At 39.9% G+C, this 17,729-nt stretch overlaps 2 protein-coding genes across 29 annotated transcripts; one reads left to right on the top strand and one right to left on the bottom strand.

Moving 5' to 3' along the window:
* Positions 1–7,068: 7,068 nt before the first annotated feature.
* LOC104713586 (uncharacterized) lies at positions 7,069–16,594 on the top strand. 28 transcript variants are annotated; one of them, XR_015565155.1, is made up of 9 exons: positions 7,069–7,372; positions 7,437–7,503; positions 7,597–7,643; positions 7,870–7,994; positions 8,228–8,289; positions 8,708–8,903; positions 15,738–16,011; positions 16,115–16,159; positions 16,286–16,594. XR_015565155.1 is itself a non-coding variant. In XM_087463923.1 (6 exons), the coding sequence occupies exons 3-6, from the start codon at positions 7,883–7,885 to the stop codon at positions 8,720–8,722; spliced, it is 246 nt and encodes an 81-aa protein (XP_087320049.1). In that variant the 5' UTR covers positions 7,069–7,372; positions 7,437–7,503; positions 7,870–7,882; the 3' UTR covers positions 8,723–9,051. The 28 variants fall into 28 exon arrangements, 13 of the variants coding, with proteins under 13 accessions (XP_087320049.1, XP_087320047.1, XP_087320044.1 ...); XR_015565161.1 differs by having other exon boundaries at positions 7,597–7,660; positions 8,134–8,289; XR_015565154.1 differs by lacking the exon at positions 7,597–7,643.
* Positions 13,214–15,405, bottom strand: LOC147939243 (uncharacterized). Its single transcript, XM_087463915.1, has one exon. The coding sequence runs from the start codon at positions 14,913–14,915 to the stop codon at positions 13,308–13,310; it is 1,608 nt and encodes a 535-aa protein (XP_087320041.1). The 5' UTR covers positions 14,916–15,405; the 3' UTR covers positions 13,214–13,307.
* Positions 16,595–17,729: the final 1,135 nt, after the last annotated feature.

The following is a 17,729-nucleotide window of genomic DNA, read 5'->3' as shown; positions in this document are numbered from 1 at the left end:
ATATAAAGCACAAGTCATCCAGCCAATTAAGTCTTGCCACATCAGATTTTTGTGAAAATTAAAACAATTGTATATGATAAGGTTTCTAGGTTAATCCTTTATCATATAAAACACAAGTCATTTAGCCAATTAACCTTTGCCACATCAGATTTTTGATTTTTTTAATCAATACAATAAAAACTGGATGTGTATCTCTCGAGTATTGACACTTCAGCTTTTTAGTTAAAGCAGGAGTTGACACATCAGTTAAAACAGTTAGCCAATCAAATTATAAGGATTAATACAACTCAATATTTTTGTCCAATAATAATCCTTCTCCATTCCACATCATTCATTTTGCTTTATGTTATAGGTCTAGCCCAATTACAATGGTGTCCAAAAAAACAATAAAAGAATCCAAATTAACATGTGTATTGCAACTGAGGAAGGTGACAAGCAACATACACTCAACACTAGAGGAAAGAAAGAGGACATCGAATCCCTAATCGGAAGTCATCCAAAGAAAAGAACAATAGTCTCAAACCATTCTTGAAGCAAGTGAAGGCTACGAGTCTCTCATAGTTGATGCTATGTTTTAGATTTGGCTGCCAAATTGAACCTTAATATTCCACTCTTTTTCTGTGTAGAAATTTCAAGTCTTTCTTTAGTTCTAAAATTCAAAGGAAGATTTAAATAAGAGGAAGCTCCCAACAAATCCAACGAGTCAACGACGATCCAACTTAGCCCCATAGTCCACCAACGAAGTGTGTGTTCAGACTCATTAGACGAGATCTGATCCTTGTCGCCATCAGAAAACTCTAAACCGTTGTTGTTATGAAACCTGGTGCTGGTGGGATCGTGCCGGAATCGAATCAGGGATATAGTGGTAATAGTTCGAGTGAGTCAGCTGTGGAGAAGACTGTGTTTAAGATAAAACTGAAGTATTTTGATGATTAAGCTAAAGGAGTTGAGAAGTTTTACAGATTTGGATTTAAAAGAAGCTAGAACATTGGTGCAGAAGACTCTTGAGATTTGAAAACTAGATTTTGCAGCATAGTGCGGTTTTTTTCTAGAAAAACAAAACTATAAAAACATGTTTTACCACGATTACCTTATGAATTATGATTTTAAAAATGTACAAAACAAAAAAAAAATATCAAAAAAATATATAAAAACAAACACGCGGCATGGCGCTGGTACTAATCGAGTTTAAACAAAAACAAACAAAAAAAATCATTTACCCCGACGATTGGAAAAAGATAAAAAAAAAAACAAAAAAAAAACAAAAAAAAATACAAAACAAAAACAAAAACAAAAACAAAAAAGAAAAAGAAAAAAACTGAATCAAATTAAGGTTCCCCACGATCTCCATCTTTTGTTGCCACAATCGTCTAAAAAACTTCTCAAACTCTTTCATCAACTGACCTTCAAATCAATAGATATATCAAAATCAAGCTTTCACTAACACTTCCTTCTTTCTTTGGTCCTTCGCAGCCTGTTCGTCAAAGGTTCCATTCAAAATGCTCAGAGACAGTCCTCATCAAGACCAATGTCATCGGATCATAGGCAACGGGTAGTAGAAAAGAGAAAGTTTCACGTGACATCGCCACCCCGAATGGTACCAAAACAATTAGTGCCTAACTCGAAACACTAGGTATCATGATCATGATCATGATCTTTCACATCTCTCTCTTATGTATTTCCTCTAGCATGACACTAATTTTTCAAGTAATATGTACAGATGATGAGTAAACCAGCGCCCAAGAGGCTGCAATAAGTTCAGAGGATGAAGAAGCTTTCAACATGCTTAGACATTTGTTGTAAGTGTTAAAAACAGAACAGAGCACTTTGCAAAACCACCAGAGTAACGTGAACTGAATGATACTCTCTTAATTGATAAAAGTGTTACAGGAAAAGGATTTATAGTAGTTCATACAAAGCAGGACTACTTCCTAAAAAACCTGCAACTTGTTTAGTCGTCTCCTATATCTAAAGAAGACACATTCCCACTACTTAGACTAATTCAAACATAACAAAACAAACTTCAAACACGTTTCTATTCTTCAATTCTTCCCCTAAACTGGAACCTCTCTTTCCAGTTTAATCCTTCTCACAGCAGACTCCCAACTTCTTTCTTAGTTTTTCGAACACATCGAGTTTAACAGCCTTTGTCATGATGTCTGAAACTTGTTCTTGAGTAGAGCAGTAATCTAGTTTGATGACTCCTTCATTCACCAATTCTCGTAAGAAATGAAACCTTACATGAATGTGTTTGCTCCTCCCGTGAAGCACCGGATTCTTGGACAATTTTATAGTAGAACTATTATCACAGAACAGAACTGTATTTCCCCTTGAGCAGCCCCGATTTCTTCAAGGATGTTTCTCAACCACACTGCCTGACACGCTCCATAGGCTGCTGCGACAAATTCAGCTTCAGTGGTGGATAAAGTTACTATAGGTTGCTTCTTTGATGCCCATGAAACAGCTCCTCCTCCAAGCATAAAGACATAACCCGAAGTACTTTTCCGATCATCAACGTCTCCTGCGTAATCACTATCCACAAAACCCACAAGTTCTTGCCCTTCTCCACGCTTGTACCGTATACCATGGTGTGTGGTCCCTTGCACATAACGCAGTATCCTCTTTACAGCTAGCATATGTTGCTTGCTGGGTGCCTCCATGTAATGACTGACCAAATTTACAGAAAAAAATTAAATCTGGTCGAGTTGCAGTTAAGTACCTCAGACTTCCCACAAGCTGTTTGAAAGTTGTAGGATCAACAGCTTCTCCATCTCCCACTCTTGACAATTTGCTTCCTGGTACAATCGGATTTTTTACTGCATTGCAGTTCTCCATCCCATACTTCACCAACAGTTCTTCAGCATATTTTTGTTGATTGATGAAGATACCTCTCTCATCTTGAACAACTTCAACACCCAGGAAATATTTCATCCTTCCTAGATCAGTCATGGAGAACTCCCTCATCATTGATGACTTGAACGCTTCTAGCATTGTGAAAGAATTTCCTGTATAGATCAAGTCATCCACATACAAGCTTACTATTAAAATGTTACCTCCTTCCTTCTTGACAAAGAGTGTGTGTTCACAGTAAGCTTTCTCAAACTTCTCTCTTAGAAAGTACCCCTCAATTCGAATGTACCAGGCTCTTGGTGCTTGTTTGAGCCCATACAAAGCCTTACTTAGCTTGTATACTTTACTGGATTCATCCTCAACTACAAATCCCTTAGGCTGCTCTACATAGACCTCTTCATCCAACTTTCCATGTAGGAAAGCACTCTTTACATCAAGTTGGAACACTACCCAGTTTTTCTCTGCAGCGAAAGCAAGGATGGTTCTCACTGTATCCCATCGAGCAACTGGAGCAAATACTTCATGAAAATCCACTCCATATTTATGATGATAACCTTTAACCACCAATCTTGCCTTGAACTTGTCTACCTCTCCTTTCTCATTGAACTTTGTTTTATACACCCATTTGACTCCAATTGCTTTAGCTCCGTGAGGCAAATCCATCAGCTCCCAAGTGTTGTTTTCTTTGATAGCTTTGATCTCAGCTTCCATGGCCTTTCTCCAAACTTCTTGCTGTATTGCATCCTCAAAACGGTCTGGATCATCATAAGCAATAAACATGGCCAAGAGATCCTCACCTTCCTCTGCAATAAAAAACCCAGCATTTCCTGTGACATAATCTTTCATCCATACAGCCGCTTGACGGTTTCGTTTGGCTCCAGGAGCAAATGTTTGCTGAGTTTCTGCTTCTTCTGCGTCTTCTTCTTCATTATTTTCTGGCGAACGTGGTGGCTCAAGTGCTTCATTCTCATTCTTTGGACCAACCGTTTCTTCATTCTCTGTTTCGGTTATCAACCCATTCCATGCTAACTCTCCACTATGTATCTCGTCATCCCAACTCCAACCTCTGGACTCATCGAAATGAACATCTCTACTGATCACAATCTTCTTTGTCGCAGGATTGTAGAGACTATAGGCCTTTGATTCCTTGCTAACCCCAAACATCACACATTTCACACTTTTCTCGTCGAGTTTTATTCTCCTCTCATACGGTACCAAAGCATAAGCAACACACCCGAATATCCTGAAATGTCCCACCGATGGTTTGTGCTGGCTCCACTTCTCCTCCGGTGTGATGTCACCTAAGGCTGCTGATGGGCTTCGATTCAAAATGTGGACTGCATATTGGACCGCTTCTGCCCAGAATCTCCTTGGCACAGACATTTCAATCAGCATACACCTTGTCATATTCATGATGCTTCTGTTTTTCCTCTCTGCTACACCATTTTGTTGTGGTGTGTAAGCAGCAGTAAGTTGACGTTTAATCCCGCTCTCCTTACAGTAATCTTCAAACACCTTTGAGTTGAATTCGCCACCTTTGTCTGTCCTCAAACACACCAACTGTTGTCCTAACTCCCTTTCTGCACCAGCTTTAAATTCTTTGAAGAATTGCAGAGCTTCTGATTTTTCTGACAAGAGATAAGTCCAGCATTTTCGGCTATAATCATCAATGAAGTTGATAATATACCTCTTTCCACTCTCTGATACCGGTGAGATTGGACCACATATGTCGCTGTGAACCAGTTGCAGTGCTCGTGTTGCTTTACAATCACTCTTCTTTGGGATGCTTTCACGGTTTTATTTCCCCTTGAGACAAACATCACAGGTGATTTCAGCTTCTTCAAGACTGGTAACAGGTAATCCGTTCACCATCTCCTTCTCCGCTAGAGTCTTTAAGCCTTTAAAGTTGAGGTGACCGAACCTCTTATGCCACAGTTGTTCTGTTTTCTCCATCACCTGAAAGCATTTGCGTTCTTCCTCTTCTTTTCTCTGTCTTACTGTAGCATGAAGCACAAACATCCTGTTTATGCTCATGGTTGAGTACATCACCATGGTTTGTTGTTCCTTGTGCCAGATCTCACATACATCATCTTCAAAGATTACTCTTAGCCCCTTTTGCTGCAACTGCCCCAAACTGAGTAGATTGTTTTTAAGCCCTGGCACATAGTAAACCAAGGTGATAAATCTGACTGTTCCATTTATCTCCAGTCGTAGGTTTCCTTTGCCTTCCACTATCATTCTTCTATCGTCTCCAAGTTTGACATTCTGTCTAAAGGTACCATCGAACTCGCTGAACCCCTCTCTTGTGCCACACATATGGTTGCTGCATCCAGAATCGATGAACCATATCATCTCCTGATCCTCCATGTCTACATATGACATTAACACCTTGTCTTCTTCCATCTCTGCATAATTAGCCTCTTTGTCCCACTCTAGACATTCCGATTTGTAATGTCCCTTCTTGTGACATTTGTAACACTCGGCCATCTCTCTTGCGAAACTACCACGGCCCCTTCCTTGGTAGCCACCACGACCTCGACCCCGGTTTGGTGAACCTCCTCTGCCTCTGCCGTAGTTTGGTCTCCATTGAGCTTCCACTTTCAGCGCATGTTCTTCTCCTCGAAGCTTACTTAGGTTTTGCTCATGCACCATCAATGAACTTTGTAGACCGTCTATCGTCATCAGCTTGATGTCTTTGGACTCTTCAATAGCACAAACGACATAGGTAAATTTCTCCACCAAGGTTCGTAAGATCTTCTCCACCACCTTCGGATCGGGCATATCTTCTCCCAGATTTCTCATGTTGTTGGCAACCTCCATCACTCTTGAGAAATAATCATTAATGGTCTCACCATTCTTCATCTCGAGTATCTCAAACTCTCTGTGCAGCCTCTGCAGTTGTGCGCTTTGAACTCTGTCATTCCCTTGAAACTTCCTCCTCATCGACTCCCACAGATCCTTGGATGTCTCCTTCTTTAGGATTGTTTTGAGAATTGTTTTGTCGATGGATGCAAACAAGTAGTTTTTCACCTTGTGGTCTGTGACGGTCTTCTCCGCCAACTCCGTTCTCTATGGTCCGGTAAGGATCACATTCCTCTCCTGCCGTGGAATCCCAGTCTCAATGAGATCCCACCACTCCTTGGATTTAAGCAGGTTCTCCATGAGCATCGCCCAGTGCTCATAGTCACCATCGAACTTTGGCACGATCAACGCATCCTTCTCACTCATTGTTGCTGTGTTTCTCTCAGGTTTATAGGAAAGAGGCTCTGATACCACTTGTTAAAAACAGAACAGAGCACTTTGCAAAACCAGAGTAACGTGAACTGAATGATACTCTCTTAATTGATAAAAGTGTTACAGGAAAAGGATTTATAGTAGTTCATACAAAGCACGACTACTTCCTAAAAAACCTGCAACTTGTTTAGTCGTCTCCTATATCTAAGGAAGACACATTCCCACTACTTAGACTAATTCAAACATAACAAAACAAACTTAAAACACGTTTCTATTCTTCAGTAAGTACTGCTCTTCCTACTCTCAAATCCATTACTAATATGTCTCATGAGACTTATATGGGTTGTATGTTTCGATTTCAGACCCAACAAGCGTTTTTCTAGGTATGACGATGATGACATAAACATGAAAGCGGGCTTTGAAGATATCCAAAAGGAAGAGAGATGAAGGTACATGTGAAATTTGTTTGTTTGATATTCCTTAACGATTCATGTGGAATTGTTTAAATACAGTGCAAGAATCGCAAGGGAGAAAGATGAAAGAGAACTTCAACTCTTAGAGGAAGAAGAAAAGAGAGAAAGACTGGGAAAGAATCAGAAGCTGAGCCGTTAACAGAAAAAAAAAGTTAGAAGAATCTTGCTCTTTTGTTTCTTTTAGGACTTTAGATTTTTTTTTTAGTGTTCCCCACATTTAAATCTCTGAATTGAATCTTTATTCAATTGAATCTCTAAATTTTGCGAAGTAAAAGGCAACTAAAATTTGCCCAGAACAGAGCAACTAAAATTCTTTTATTTGTTAAGAGCAGTGTTTGTGTTTTTGAAAAGATAAACACATAAAAAATCAATTATCCTTTATCTTATAAAGCACAAGTCATTGTGCCAATAAAAACTTGACATGTCAGCAAAACAACAAAATTAATTATAAAAAATATTTATATATACATTTTCAGAAATATTTATAGAATAAATCCTGGACTTCCAACTTATGTACAACCCTGCCATTGTGTCGTTTTGGAAACAATCACAAACGGTTCGGTTTTAACGAGGATCCACATATTTTTTGTGGATCCTTTTATAAGTGTATTTTGATTGCTCGATACTGATTAAGTTAATTGAGGGATCCGTAATTGAGAAACGAAATCCTTTTCCAAAAAATTAAAACCCTAAAAAGTTGTTGCGACTCAATTCTACGGATTAAGCAGAGGAGGCGGCAGTGAAGAATCTCTTTATCGTGTTTTTATTGGATTAAGATCAGCTCTCGAGTGATGAAACTCATCTCCATCCTAGAGGTAAATTTGATCTGGTAGGTTTTGCTTTCTTTTCTTTGATTCTAATCGATCAATATGATTCTAGGTTTGCTTTGTTTCTCAACTGCCGCTGTTTGATCCGGTGGCTGGTAGGATACTACGGCGGCTTTGTGGTTCGTATGGTTCTTACATTCAAAATTCTTCAGTGTCTTATCAGAATATGTAATTAAACTGATCGGCTTTTTTGGTACATTTGGCTTGGATAGAGGAACAACCACGAGACTAGCCTTGATTTCTTTATTGGGTCTCCCTGGTAGACTCATTAAATCCGTAAATTAAGAATCCTTTTGTTATCAGTTTACATTCTAGATTTGATGTAAATATGTATTTGTGAAAAGGAATCTTAATTTTTTGTAAGAGACATTAGTTTATGATCATTTATCTGAACATGTTTTTTGTTATGATGATTAGATCAGATGAAGCATCTCTGATATCGGTTAGGCTTCTCAAATGTTTCTTCTAATTCTTTAATTGTGCAGCAGTAGATCCAAGATGGTTTTGAAGGATGGACAAGTTTCACAACAAAATTTGTCTTCTCATTTGCGAGTTTCAAGCCAACCACGGGAGAAGGTGGTATTATTTTCACATTGCCAAACAGTTGCAGGTGAGTTATCTTTTTCAATTCCCACTACTCATTAAACATTGCTTAAACTAATGTCTCACGCACATTCATCAGTCAAAGTCTAACTCTCAAGTCTGCTTTCTCCCTATCAAGTGATGATATATTTGCTATCTGGGAACAGGTTTATTCTCTTGATGAAAGAGGGATCTTCTTCAAAACAGTGATTGTAAACAGATATCCTGATTGTGAATATATTTCGTTTTACACTTTATCAGGTTTAGGGCTGCATGCTTCTACTACTGCTGCCAATTTATCTAAAGAGAAGGTCAATTGCGATGTAAGTTTATCTTTCTTCTCACTTGCGATAGTATGTTGTGTCGTTAGTGAGGGCTTTCAATATCATCTATTGCTATGGCCAGCATGTGTTCCAAATAAACAGAATCAAATCAGGAAATCTGTTAATTGGTGCTCATGTGGTAAGTTATCTTATCCATCTTTTAGCATTGACATCTTTCCATTTGATTTTGAGAGATTGAGGATCTTAAACAAAGCCATTAACTTCTAATACTCATACTATTAATTTACGATTCATACATAAAGTAGAGAGGTGCTGGGTAATTGTCTTCATAACTTTCATAATGAAAGTTTCATTTAGTTGGTCAGTTTTCATTTACATATCATTTTCAATTTTAAGTAATATATAGAAACACAAATATCTGACCATTATTTATGTGTCTTTTGTTTTTAATGGGTAGCATTTTTCCCAATAGGGAGTGAGACCGTATGTGATGGGGCAGATCTTGGTTTTCTATATAATGGCCATGAGAAACGTTTTTTTTTGTTGTTTTCAATCGTATGAGACTGCTTGCCTTAGTGGCTGCGTGAATACCGGTTTCCTCGCGGGACACAGACGGATAAGAATAAGAAGAAGACGAGGAGATAGAAGAATCAGTAAGAGACATCGAATCGATGAGATAATTTTTTTTTTTTTTTTTTTTTTTGCAACGTCGAATCGATGAGATTAAGAAGAATTAGAGAAGAAATGAATAGATAATGTGTCGGTTTTAGTTTTTTTTCGGGGTAAATAGCCTTTATCTTATGTACTTTTTTGGTGCTTTTTTTGGTGGAGGACAAGGAGGCAAGCAGGCCTCCTTGTTATTTATTCATGACAACAAAAGGAAATTACAGACGGACTAGACGCGGACACACAGTTCCGTTCATATCGTCCTGAGACAGCGGCTCTACCGTAAGTGGAGTCGTTACAAACCAATGATAACCAAAAGATAAAGAAAAAGCGTAGTTGGCTAACCCATCAGCTAGACGATTAGCTTCCCTATAAATGTGAGAAATCCAGACTATCCAGTCCCTTGAGATGAAGCCATGGCACAGACGTACCAGGAACGATAGAGGATGCGAATCAGCAATCCCTGTGGTTAAAAACTCAACAACAATCTTTGAATCAACTTCTAATTCAAGCCTTGTTACCCGCTGTTCCCAGGCAATGTGTAATCCGTAGTAGACTCCCCATAGCTCTGCTAAAGGGGCAGAACATATACCGATATTCAGAGCAAAACCCCCACACCATTGCCCTCTCGAGTCACGCAGGACTCCCCCTGCTGTGGCTAGACCCGGGTTACCATGTGACGCTCCATCAGTGTTCAACTTCACCCATCCATCCCCCGGTGGTTTCCAACAGACCATTAACTCCACCGTATCACTCAAAGTGTATCCTTCCTGAGAAGCCTTATACGCAGACTCCACTTCCTTCGCCATTGTTTTGACAAATTTCACTTTATCTCTGCATCTGCTCACTTCCTCAAAAACATGACTACACCTCCATTTCCAAGCCCACCATACGACAATAGCAAACAAAGTCGCCCAAGAGAACTCTGTTTCAGCTTCCGTCATCCCCAAATTCCCATAGAGCCATTCCAATAGCGTACTCGAAAAGAAAGCTCCCCTTCTCCTGATCGGTAACAGTTTGACCCACAAACCTGCAATGGCCGGGCAGTCCCGTAACACATGCATGATGGTCTCATTCCCACCTTTACATATCTGACAGACAGCCGTATCTCCGAAATGACGTCGAAATAGCTCCATATTGGTCATAATAACTCCATGGCTTACTAACCATACGAAAGTGCGGATCCTCTCGGGTGCTCTGATTTGCCAAATTCTTTTAAAGAAGCTGGACATGTTTGGTCGGTGCTCTTTATTCGCTGATAACAGAGAGTGAGCAGATTTAACTGTGAATCTTCCATTAGGCGTCCCACCCCAGGCGAGTCGATCCCTCGCTCCGGTCACATTATCAAGAACTACTGCTGATAAAACCAAGCGGATGTTCACTGGAACATAAGGCAAGATATTTGTCCAATCCCATCCTGCGCCATTCCGCCATATATCTTTGGCTCGTATATCCTCGAATCCACTTGGAAGGACCCCTGTCACAGTCTCAACCAATGATTCATTAAGGACCCACTTATCTGTCCAGAAACGAATTATACCACCATCCCCAATCACCCATCGTATCCCGTGCAAAACCACATCTCTGAAACCAAGCACAATGCTTCGCCAAGTAGAGGAACTTGGTCTCTTAGCAGCTAGCCAGCGTGGATCCTGAACTCCCCCAATCCGATATTTGCAACGGAGCACCCGCGCCCATAGACTGCTGTGGTCATGAAGAACCCGCCAACTTACTTTGGCTAGCAAAGCTTTATTCATGTCGCCAGACCTCCGAATTCCAAGTCCCCCCGCTTCCTTGGATTGACACACCTTACCCCACGCGACAAGATGTTGTTTCCTCTGTTCCGGAGTGGACCCCCAAAGAAAAGAACGAGAGATCCTGTCCAGCTCATTCAGTGTGGACTTCGGTAGACTGATGGTGCTCATTGTGTGCACAGGAATAGACGATAGAACAGACTTTGTCAAGGTCAGTCTCCCCGCAAAACTCAGAAATTTACCTCTCCATCCCGATAGTCGTGAGCTCACTCAACCGAGTACTTCCCCAAAAGTTTCTTTATTAATTCTTTTTTGGAGAACAGGCATACCTAAGTATTTCCCCAAATCCGTTGTTGCTTTGATCCCACTTTCGTCACTAATCAGCTTCCTCAAATCCCGTGAAACATTGTCTGAAAAGAATATCTTTGACTTCTCTAAACTCACTTTTTGACCCGAGGAAACACAAAACCTCTCCAAGATCCTACGTATAATCTTTATCTGAGCAACGGATGCCTCTGCGAACAAAATTAAATCATCTGCGAAGCAGATATGAGACAAAACCGGACCACCCTGTGAAAGTCGTATTGGTTTCCATTCCTTAGATGCGATAGAATGATCCACCATTTGACAGAGCCGCTCAAGGCACAAGACAAAAAGATATGGAGAGAGGGGGTCTCCCTGACGCAGTCCATGGGATGGTCTGAAAGCCTCTGTCTTCTCTCCATTCCATAGGATAGTCATTGAGGGATCCACAACACAAGTTAAAATCCATTTAACCCACTGCTCCTCAAAACCAGCGACCCTCAGCGTGTCTTCAAGAAAGTCCCAGCGTATCCTGTCATAAGCTTTTTCCAAATCAAGCTTTAAGAGCATCCATCCCTTCCTACCCTTCTTCCTTCTCATTGAATGCACCGCCTCTTGCACAATGACAATGTTATCTATACTCAACCTTCCCGGAATAAAGCTTGACTGTGCTGGGCCTATGAGGTTCCCAATCACTTGCTTCAACCTCAATACCATGACCTTGGTGATGACCTTAAAGAGTACATTGCATAAGCTGATCGGACGGAACTGAGTTATATGTTCAGGCCGAGGTACCTTAGCTATGAGTACTACCAACGCATCGTTTGACGCTTGAGGCAACTCTCCAGTTTCAAAAAATTGAAGAACAAAACGTACCACAGACGCTCCCACCACCTCCCAGCAATCTTGATAGAACACAGGCTGGTATCCGTCAGGGCCTGGGGATTTAAATTTTCCCATGCTTTTAACTGCCTCCTCCACCTCCATAGGCACAAAAGGCTTTGATAACTTAAGTTTCTCCTCACTTGTCAGCCTCGCAAACCCCTCCGCCGGTAACCTCTCCACCTCCGGGGGAACATCAACCATCGAATACAGTCGTGTATAGTACGAGATTGCAAGCTGCTCCAGCTCTGATTGACTCGATATCCAGCTCCCTGCATCATTACGCAGCATCTCAATACGATGATGACGTCGCCGTACAACCGTGGAGGTGTGAAAATACGTGGTATTGCGATCACCCAGAAGCACCCATTTTTCACGGGATTTTTGAAACCATAATATTTCCTCTTGTTCTAAAACCTCCTCAAGTTGCTTAATGAGACTTTCTTCCTGCTGTAACATACCATCCGTCGGAGCTAAGTCCAAAGTATCCTGGATAGCTTTTATCCTCCCCATCAAGTCATCTTTCCGCCTTTGAATATCCCCAAAACTTTCTCTGTTCCACTTCCTAAGCTCCACTCTCAATAACTCCAAGGCCTTAGGAGTGGATACATTCCCATTCCACGAAGCAGTAAGCAGTTCTTTGAAACCAGAGTGTTTAAGCCAGGCAGCTTCAAAACGAAAGGGTCTCCGGAGTGGGTTTAAAGCAGCATCCGAGGATAGTTGGAGGTAAAGAGGTGCATGATCAGAAGCCAAGAACAGTAGGTGTCGAACAGACGCCTCCTGCCATTTGAGCCTCGCATGAGCACAACATAAGATTCTGTCCAAGCGCTTAGCCACATAATTCTCTGCAACCTTCCCACGCCTCCACGTGAAACTGCTGCCGCTAAAACCCATATCAATCAATGATAAGGAGTTGATCCACTCACTGAACGCGAGAGAGTCAGGAGACAAACCACCACGCCCTCTTGTTCGCTCATCAACACGCACGATCGTGTTGAAATCACCTCCGATTATAACAGGACCAACCAACCTGCTAAACACCGAGGATAACTGCTCCCACAAGCCACTTCTGCGATTTACCGACGGAGCCGCATAAACAAACACAAAATTTAGGGTCTCCATATCTGTTTTCAGAGACGCAGCAATAAATTGGTCTGCAGCTTCCACAATCTCGAACTCCCCGATCCCTGACCGCCAGAGCACCCACAGTCCCCCACTCTGACCAACCGAATCCACACGATAAGAATATTCGAAACCCAACCCTTGGCAAATGCGAGCTGCACGATCACCACTTGAATGAGTCTCGAATAGAGCCAATACATCCGTCTTATATTTCTTCAGCAAGTAACGTATAGCACGCCTGAAGTTGGGTTTATTCGCCCCCCGGCAGTTCCAGAAAATACAATTCATGAGGAATCGATGTAAAGACCTCCAAACTACCGGGGCGTATCGTCAACCCAATAACGGTCCGCTTTCCGTGTCGTCCCCGTCACGTGGAAGATCCACTCCATCCGCCGTGGCCTTTTCCACCATTCGCCCTGTACTCGCGAGCAGGGGTAACGAATCCGGATTCACTAATCCAGTTTCCCGATGAACAGCCGGCGCCACCGCAAGCGCACCACCAGGCCTGCCCATCTCCGTCGTTTCAACCCGTAGTCGCTTCCCATTCGCCGATAAACCTCTTTCTCCCTTTGTCGGGCCAAACACTAACCCCCTAGTGGGCCTGGACTGGACCCCTTTTTTAACCTTCGGTCCACTAGTGTCCACACTTTTGCTACTCCCATTTCGTTTAGACTTAGGCCCATATCGCGGCCCACTCCCTTCTGTCTCGGGCCTTGTCTTAAAAAGGACAATCTTCTCTTGCCCGCCACGTCCTACCAGATTTAAATTCTGAGAGATAGGCTCATTTTCCTTATTTCTCACATCACATATGGTAGGTTCCCGTATCCCAGCAGATCCCGTATCCTCAGTCAGATTTCGAAATCGATTTGACGTATCCAATCCCGTATTCCCCGTAATGTCCCGAAGATTCCGTTCCAGGACACCGTCGAGGGGGACCACCGCAGTGACCGTCTTAGCCGGCTTTGCTGCCGAAGGGCGTCTTGATCTATTGACGACAGTGAATCCATCCTCATCCGTCCCTTGGGGGTCCTGTTGGTTAGGCCGTGCACCTCCAACCACTTGCATCACCGGCCTCTCAGCAGCAGGAAGAACACCCTCTACCACCCTCGCCGGACAACTATGGGTAAGGTGTCCATAAAGACCACATGATGAGCAAATCTTATCCAAACCCTCGTATGTCACAAAATAGCGTTCCCCATTAATCACCACCGTGCCCTTCAAAGGTCGGGAGAGGTTGACCTCAACACAGATTCTGGCAAAACGTGCGCGTGTGAAATTTAGTGTTGTCGTATCGACCTTCAACGGCCTTCCTAGCCCTCGTGCAATGCCCATGAGAATGGACTGGTGGTAAAAAGATACCGGAATGTGCATCAATCGAACCCAAACTGGCGTGGTCACAATCTCATCCTTCAAGGGGTCAAAGTTTGGTGTCCAATCCTGCACCATCAAATAGTTACCGAAAACTCTCCATGGACCACCAGTGAGGGCCTCCATATACTCATCCTCCTGCGCAAAGCGGATCATAAAGAACTGTCGTGGGAGATCCATAACGTACATCTCCCCCTTTGGCTTCCACAACTCCCGGAGCTTGCGACTCAAGACTGCGAGTGGGATCGGCCGTCCCAACAGCTTCACCACCATACAATTCTTCCACAACCCGTGCATCACCTCCAACACCTCGTCTCCAATCGTGATTTCAGGCTCCCCATCCTCACCGTGTGGGAAATCCACACGCAATCTCGCGGAGACAAAAGCATCGTTCATGACACTCTCCGGCATCTGCATACCACCAACCGAAACACCATTCACTCTGTCCACCCATGTTCTCGAACCATCGGGTGGCTCTCCCGGTGGACGCCCCTTCTCTCTGACGTCCATCATAGTAGCATCCTGCAAATCAGATCTCACCGCCGTTTTAGGGTTTTCGTCGCTCTCCATTTGGAACTAGATAGATTGGTCGCCGCTGATTAGATTCTCCTTTTTTGCAGTTTTCTTCAGTTTCACACTTTTTTGGTGTCTTATACTACGCATTGTCATTTTACCTAAGTAACCACCAATTTGGTTTTTTTCCACTATAATCTTCATTTGGTAATATTTAATTTGGAAATTTATAATAAATTGTGTTGACTAAATTAAATTTAATGAACAATAAGGATATACTAACTATATAATAAACTACTGCATATAGACAATGAATATTATACACTACATAATATATTGATTGATTATGTAAAACTATAATACATTTTAAAAATACAAAAGATATTATTCACATATATAATTAATATAATAAAGTAATTAGATTTTGTATTTCTAGATAAAAAAAAATAGCCGCGGGTGAATATCTAGTGTAAAATAAAAGGTGAACATGGGAAAAGAATTTTTTTTTTTTACCATTTTCATTTTACAAATAACTGCAACAGGAAAAAAAAAACTCTACAACTGCCTTCCCCACGATCTTATATCATATCTATTTCTTCGATTCAATTCTTCACCAACATGATTTCATACCATTTTATTTTTTTTAATCTCTTCATTTTCGTTATCCCCAATAACCCAAAATCAAGAAATCTTAAATCTTTCACTGTTTCTCTTTGTTCTGCAACTACTTCCATTTTACTTTTCTTCTTCACTATGAATTAAGTTAGTTTTGCTTAACATGTTCTCCTTTTTCCTAATGTAAGAAATGTGATAATGTTTATTATCTTTCGCTCTTGATCTAAAATATAATTTTTTTTTGTCTCTCTCTCTTTATCTCAGATCTGTCAACATATAAAATAGAAAAAAGGATTTGACGTGAGGAAAGCATGTATCCAACGGAAGGAACAAGATTGAAAACCAAAAGAACATAAACTATTGGCAAAAAGGAATGATTCTTCACTATCAAAAGCTAAAATCTATAAGTTTTGTCTACTAACTGTTTGTCAAAATGGGTGACATAAAATTTTGTTTAATACAGCAGCACAAGAACGTATTACGGCTCTATACATACCTCTTTTTAACTAAAATTTCTAGAACTCTACTGTCTTTTGCGGTATAACAACAAGGATTGATTCCTTTCAGTTTTTTCTTTCAAGTCTTTTAATAAATTATTCTTTGCAAAGTTCTCATTAAACAATCATTTTGTGTGTGTGCAGATTGTATCAAATTCAAGAGTAAAAAAGCATGCCTAATTTTCTAAGGTTTGTTTTATGAATAAATTTGAACAGTTTTCATTTCACTTGCATGATATTGATATATAGCTATATCCATAATCCATTTCTGTTAACTTGTTAAGTATTAATCTTTACTAAGATTAATTCACGCAGGCCCGGCCCGTAGCTAAAGCTCGTAAAGCTAGGGCTTTAGACAGCGGAAAATATAACAAACTTTAGGGGGACCATAATCGTTAAAACTAAAGTGGTGTAGTGGTAAAAGCCCCCACTATACTATCAAAGGTGACGAGTTCGAACCTAGCTAGTGTATTCTTTAGAAATATATTTTGTTTTCTTTGTTTAGTGTTGGGAAAAAAAAAATTTGCTTCAGGCAGCTATATAACTTGCGCCGGCGCTGAATTCACGGCCGACTAATGATTCTTATACTAGGCTTATGATCGATATATATATATATGAGATTCATATATAAATATTGAATGTTTAGCTATAAATGCATTTTTATTTATAAAAAAATATTTTCATAACTATCAACTAATAATAATTCATCAAAATTTAAATTTTCAATCAATGATTCTTAAAAACTACAATTTCTTAGCATTAATTAGTAAAAAGTTACAGAAAATCAATCTTTGTGATACAAATTTTTTTTCTAGAAAATCATCTATTATGATACAGAGGGAGTATATATGTTTATTAACTCATTTAGCAAATCGAGATATAATTAGTTCTCTAATGTCTCATAACCACTTCACCTCTGAATTTAAATTATAAAAAAAAAAAACAAAACAAGTTTTGAGAAAATAACCCACTGTAATCTCAAGTTTATTTTAGAAACTTAGAAGTTTTTTTTTGTTATCAGAAAACTGGAACTTTTAGATCATAGTTTTGTTTTAACGGAGTGGAATATTACATAGCTCATCATTAACAGAAAACATTTTGTTCATTCATATAAAATCAATCTTATTTCTTTACCCGTACGTAGTAGGGGTGGTATACTAGTGTACTTATAATTCGTGTAGTATTGTTTAGTTGTTTATTTTTATTAAAATCATATGAATATTATTCTATCCATTATATATGAGAGTACTAATAACAGTAAGTATATATTTTAGAAATAAAAAATAATATGAGCTTATGTGCCTATTAAAAAAAAGGATGACGGAAAATTGGAAGGCTAAGCATAATAGTTGTTGGGTCTTTTCTTTTCTGATTTGCTCAACAAAATTGCCAACTTTATTTTCTCATTTTAACGTTGCTATGAAAAATAACTTTATTTAATATATATTTTTAACTTTTTCAACTTTGAGTTGATTATAAGCCTAAAGTTATAGAATCAAAAATATATTTACTATTTTTATTTTGTCAACACAGACCAGTTCATTAGCCATGGTGTCTTGTGCATTAAAAATTTATCATTTGTCACTGCACTAAGATCACTTCACAAAATACAATTACTTTTAACACAAAAATTTGCTAATATTCAACCAATAAATTATATTGTAAACTACTTAAAAATATACTATTACTTATTACAAATTAATATGTAGTTATATATTATTTTATCACAAATAATAATTTGTGCATACACACAGGTCAA

Source organism: Camelina sativa, chromosome 9, assembly GCF_030686135.1.
Source record: "Camelina sativa cultivar CO46 ecotype springtype chromosome 9, ASM3068613v1".
Lineage (NCBI taxonomy): Eukaryota > Viridiplantae > Streptophyta > Magnoliopsida > Brassicales > Brassicaceae > Camelina > Camelina sativa.
This window is presented reverse-complemented; position numbering and strand designations above follow the sequence as displayed.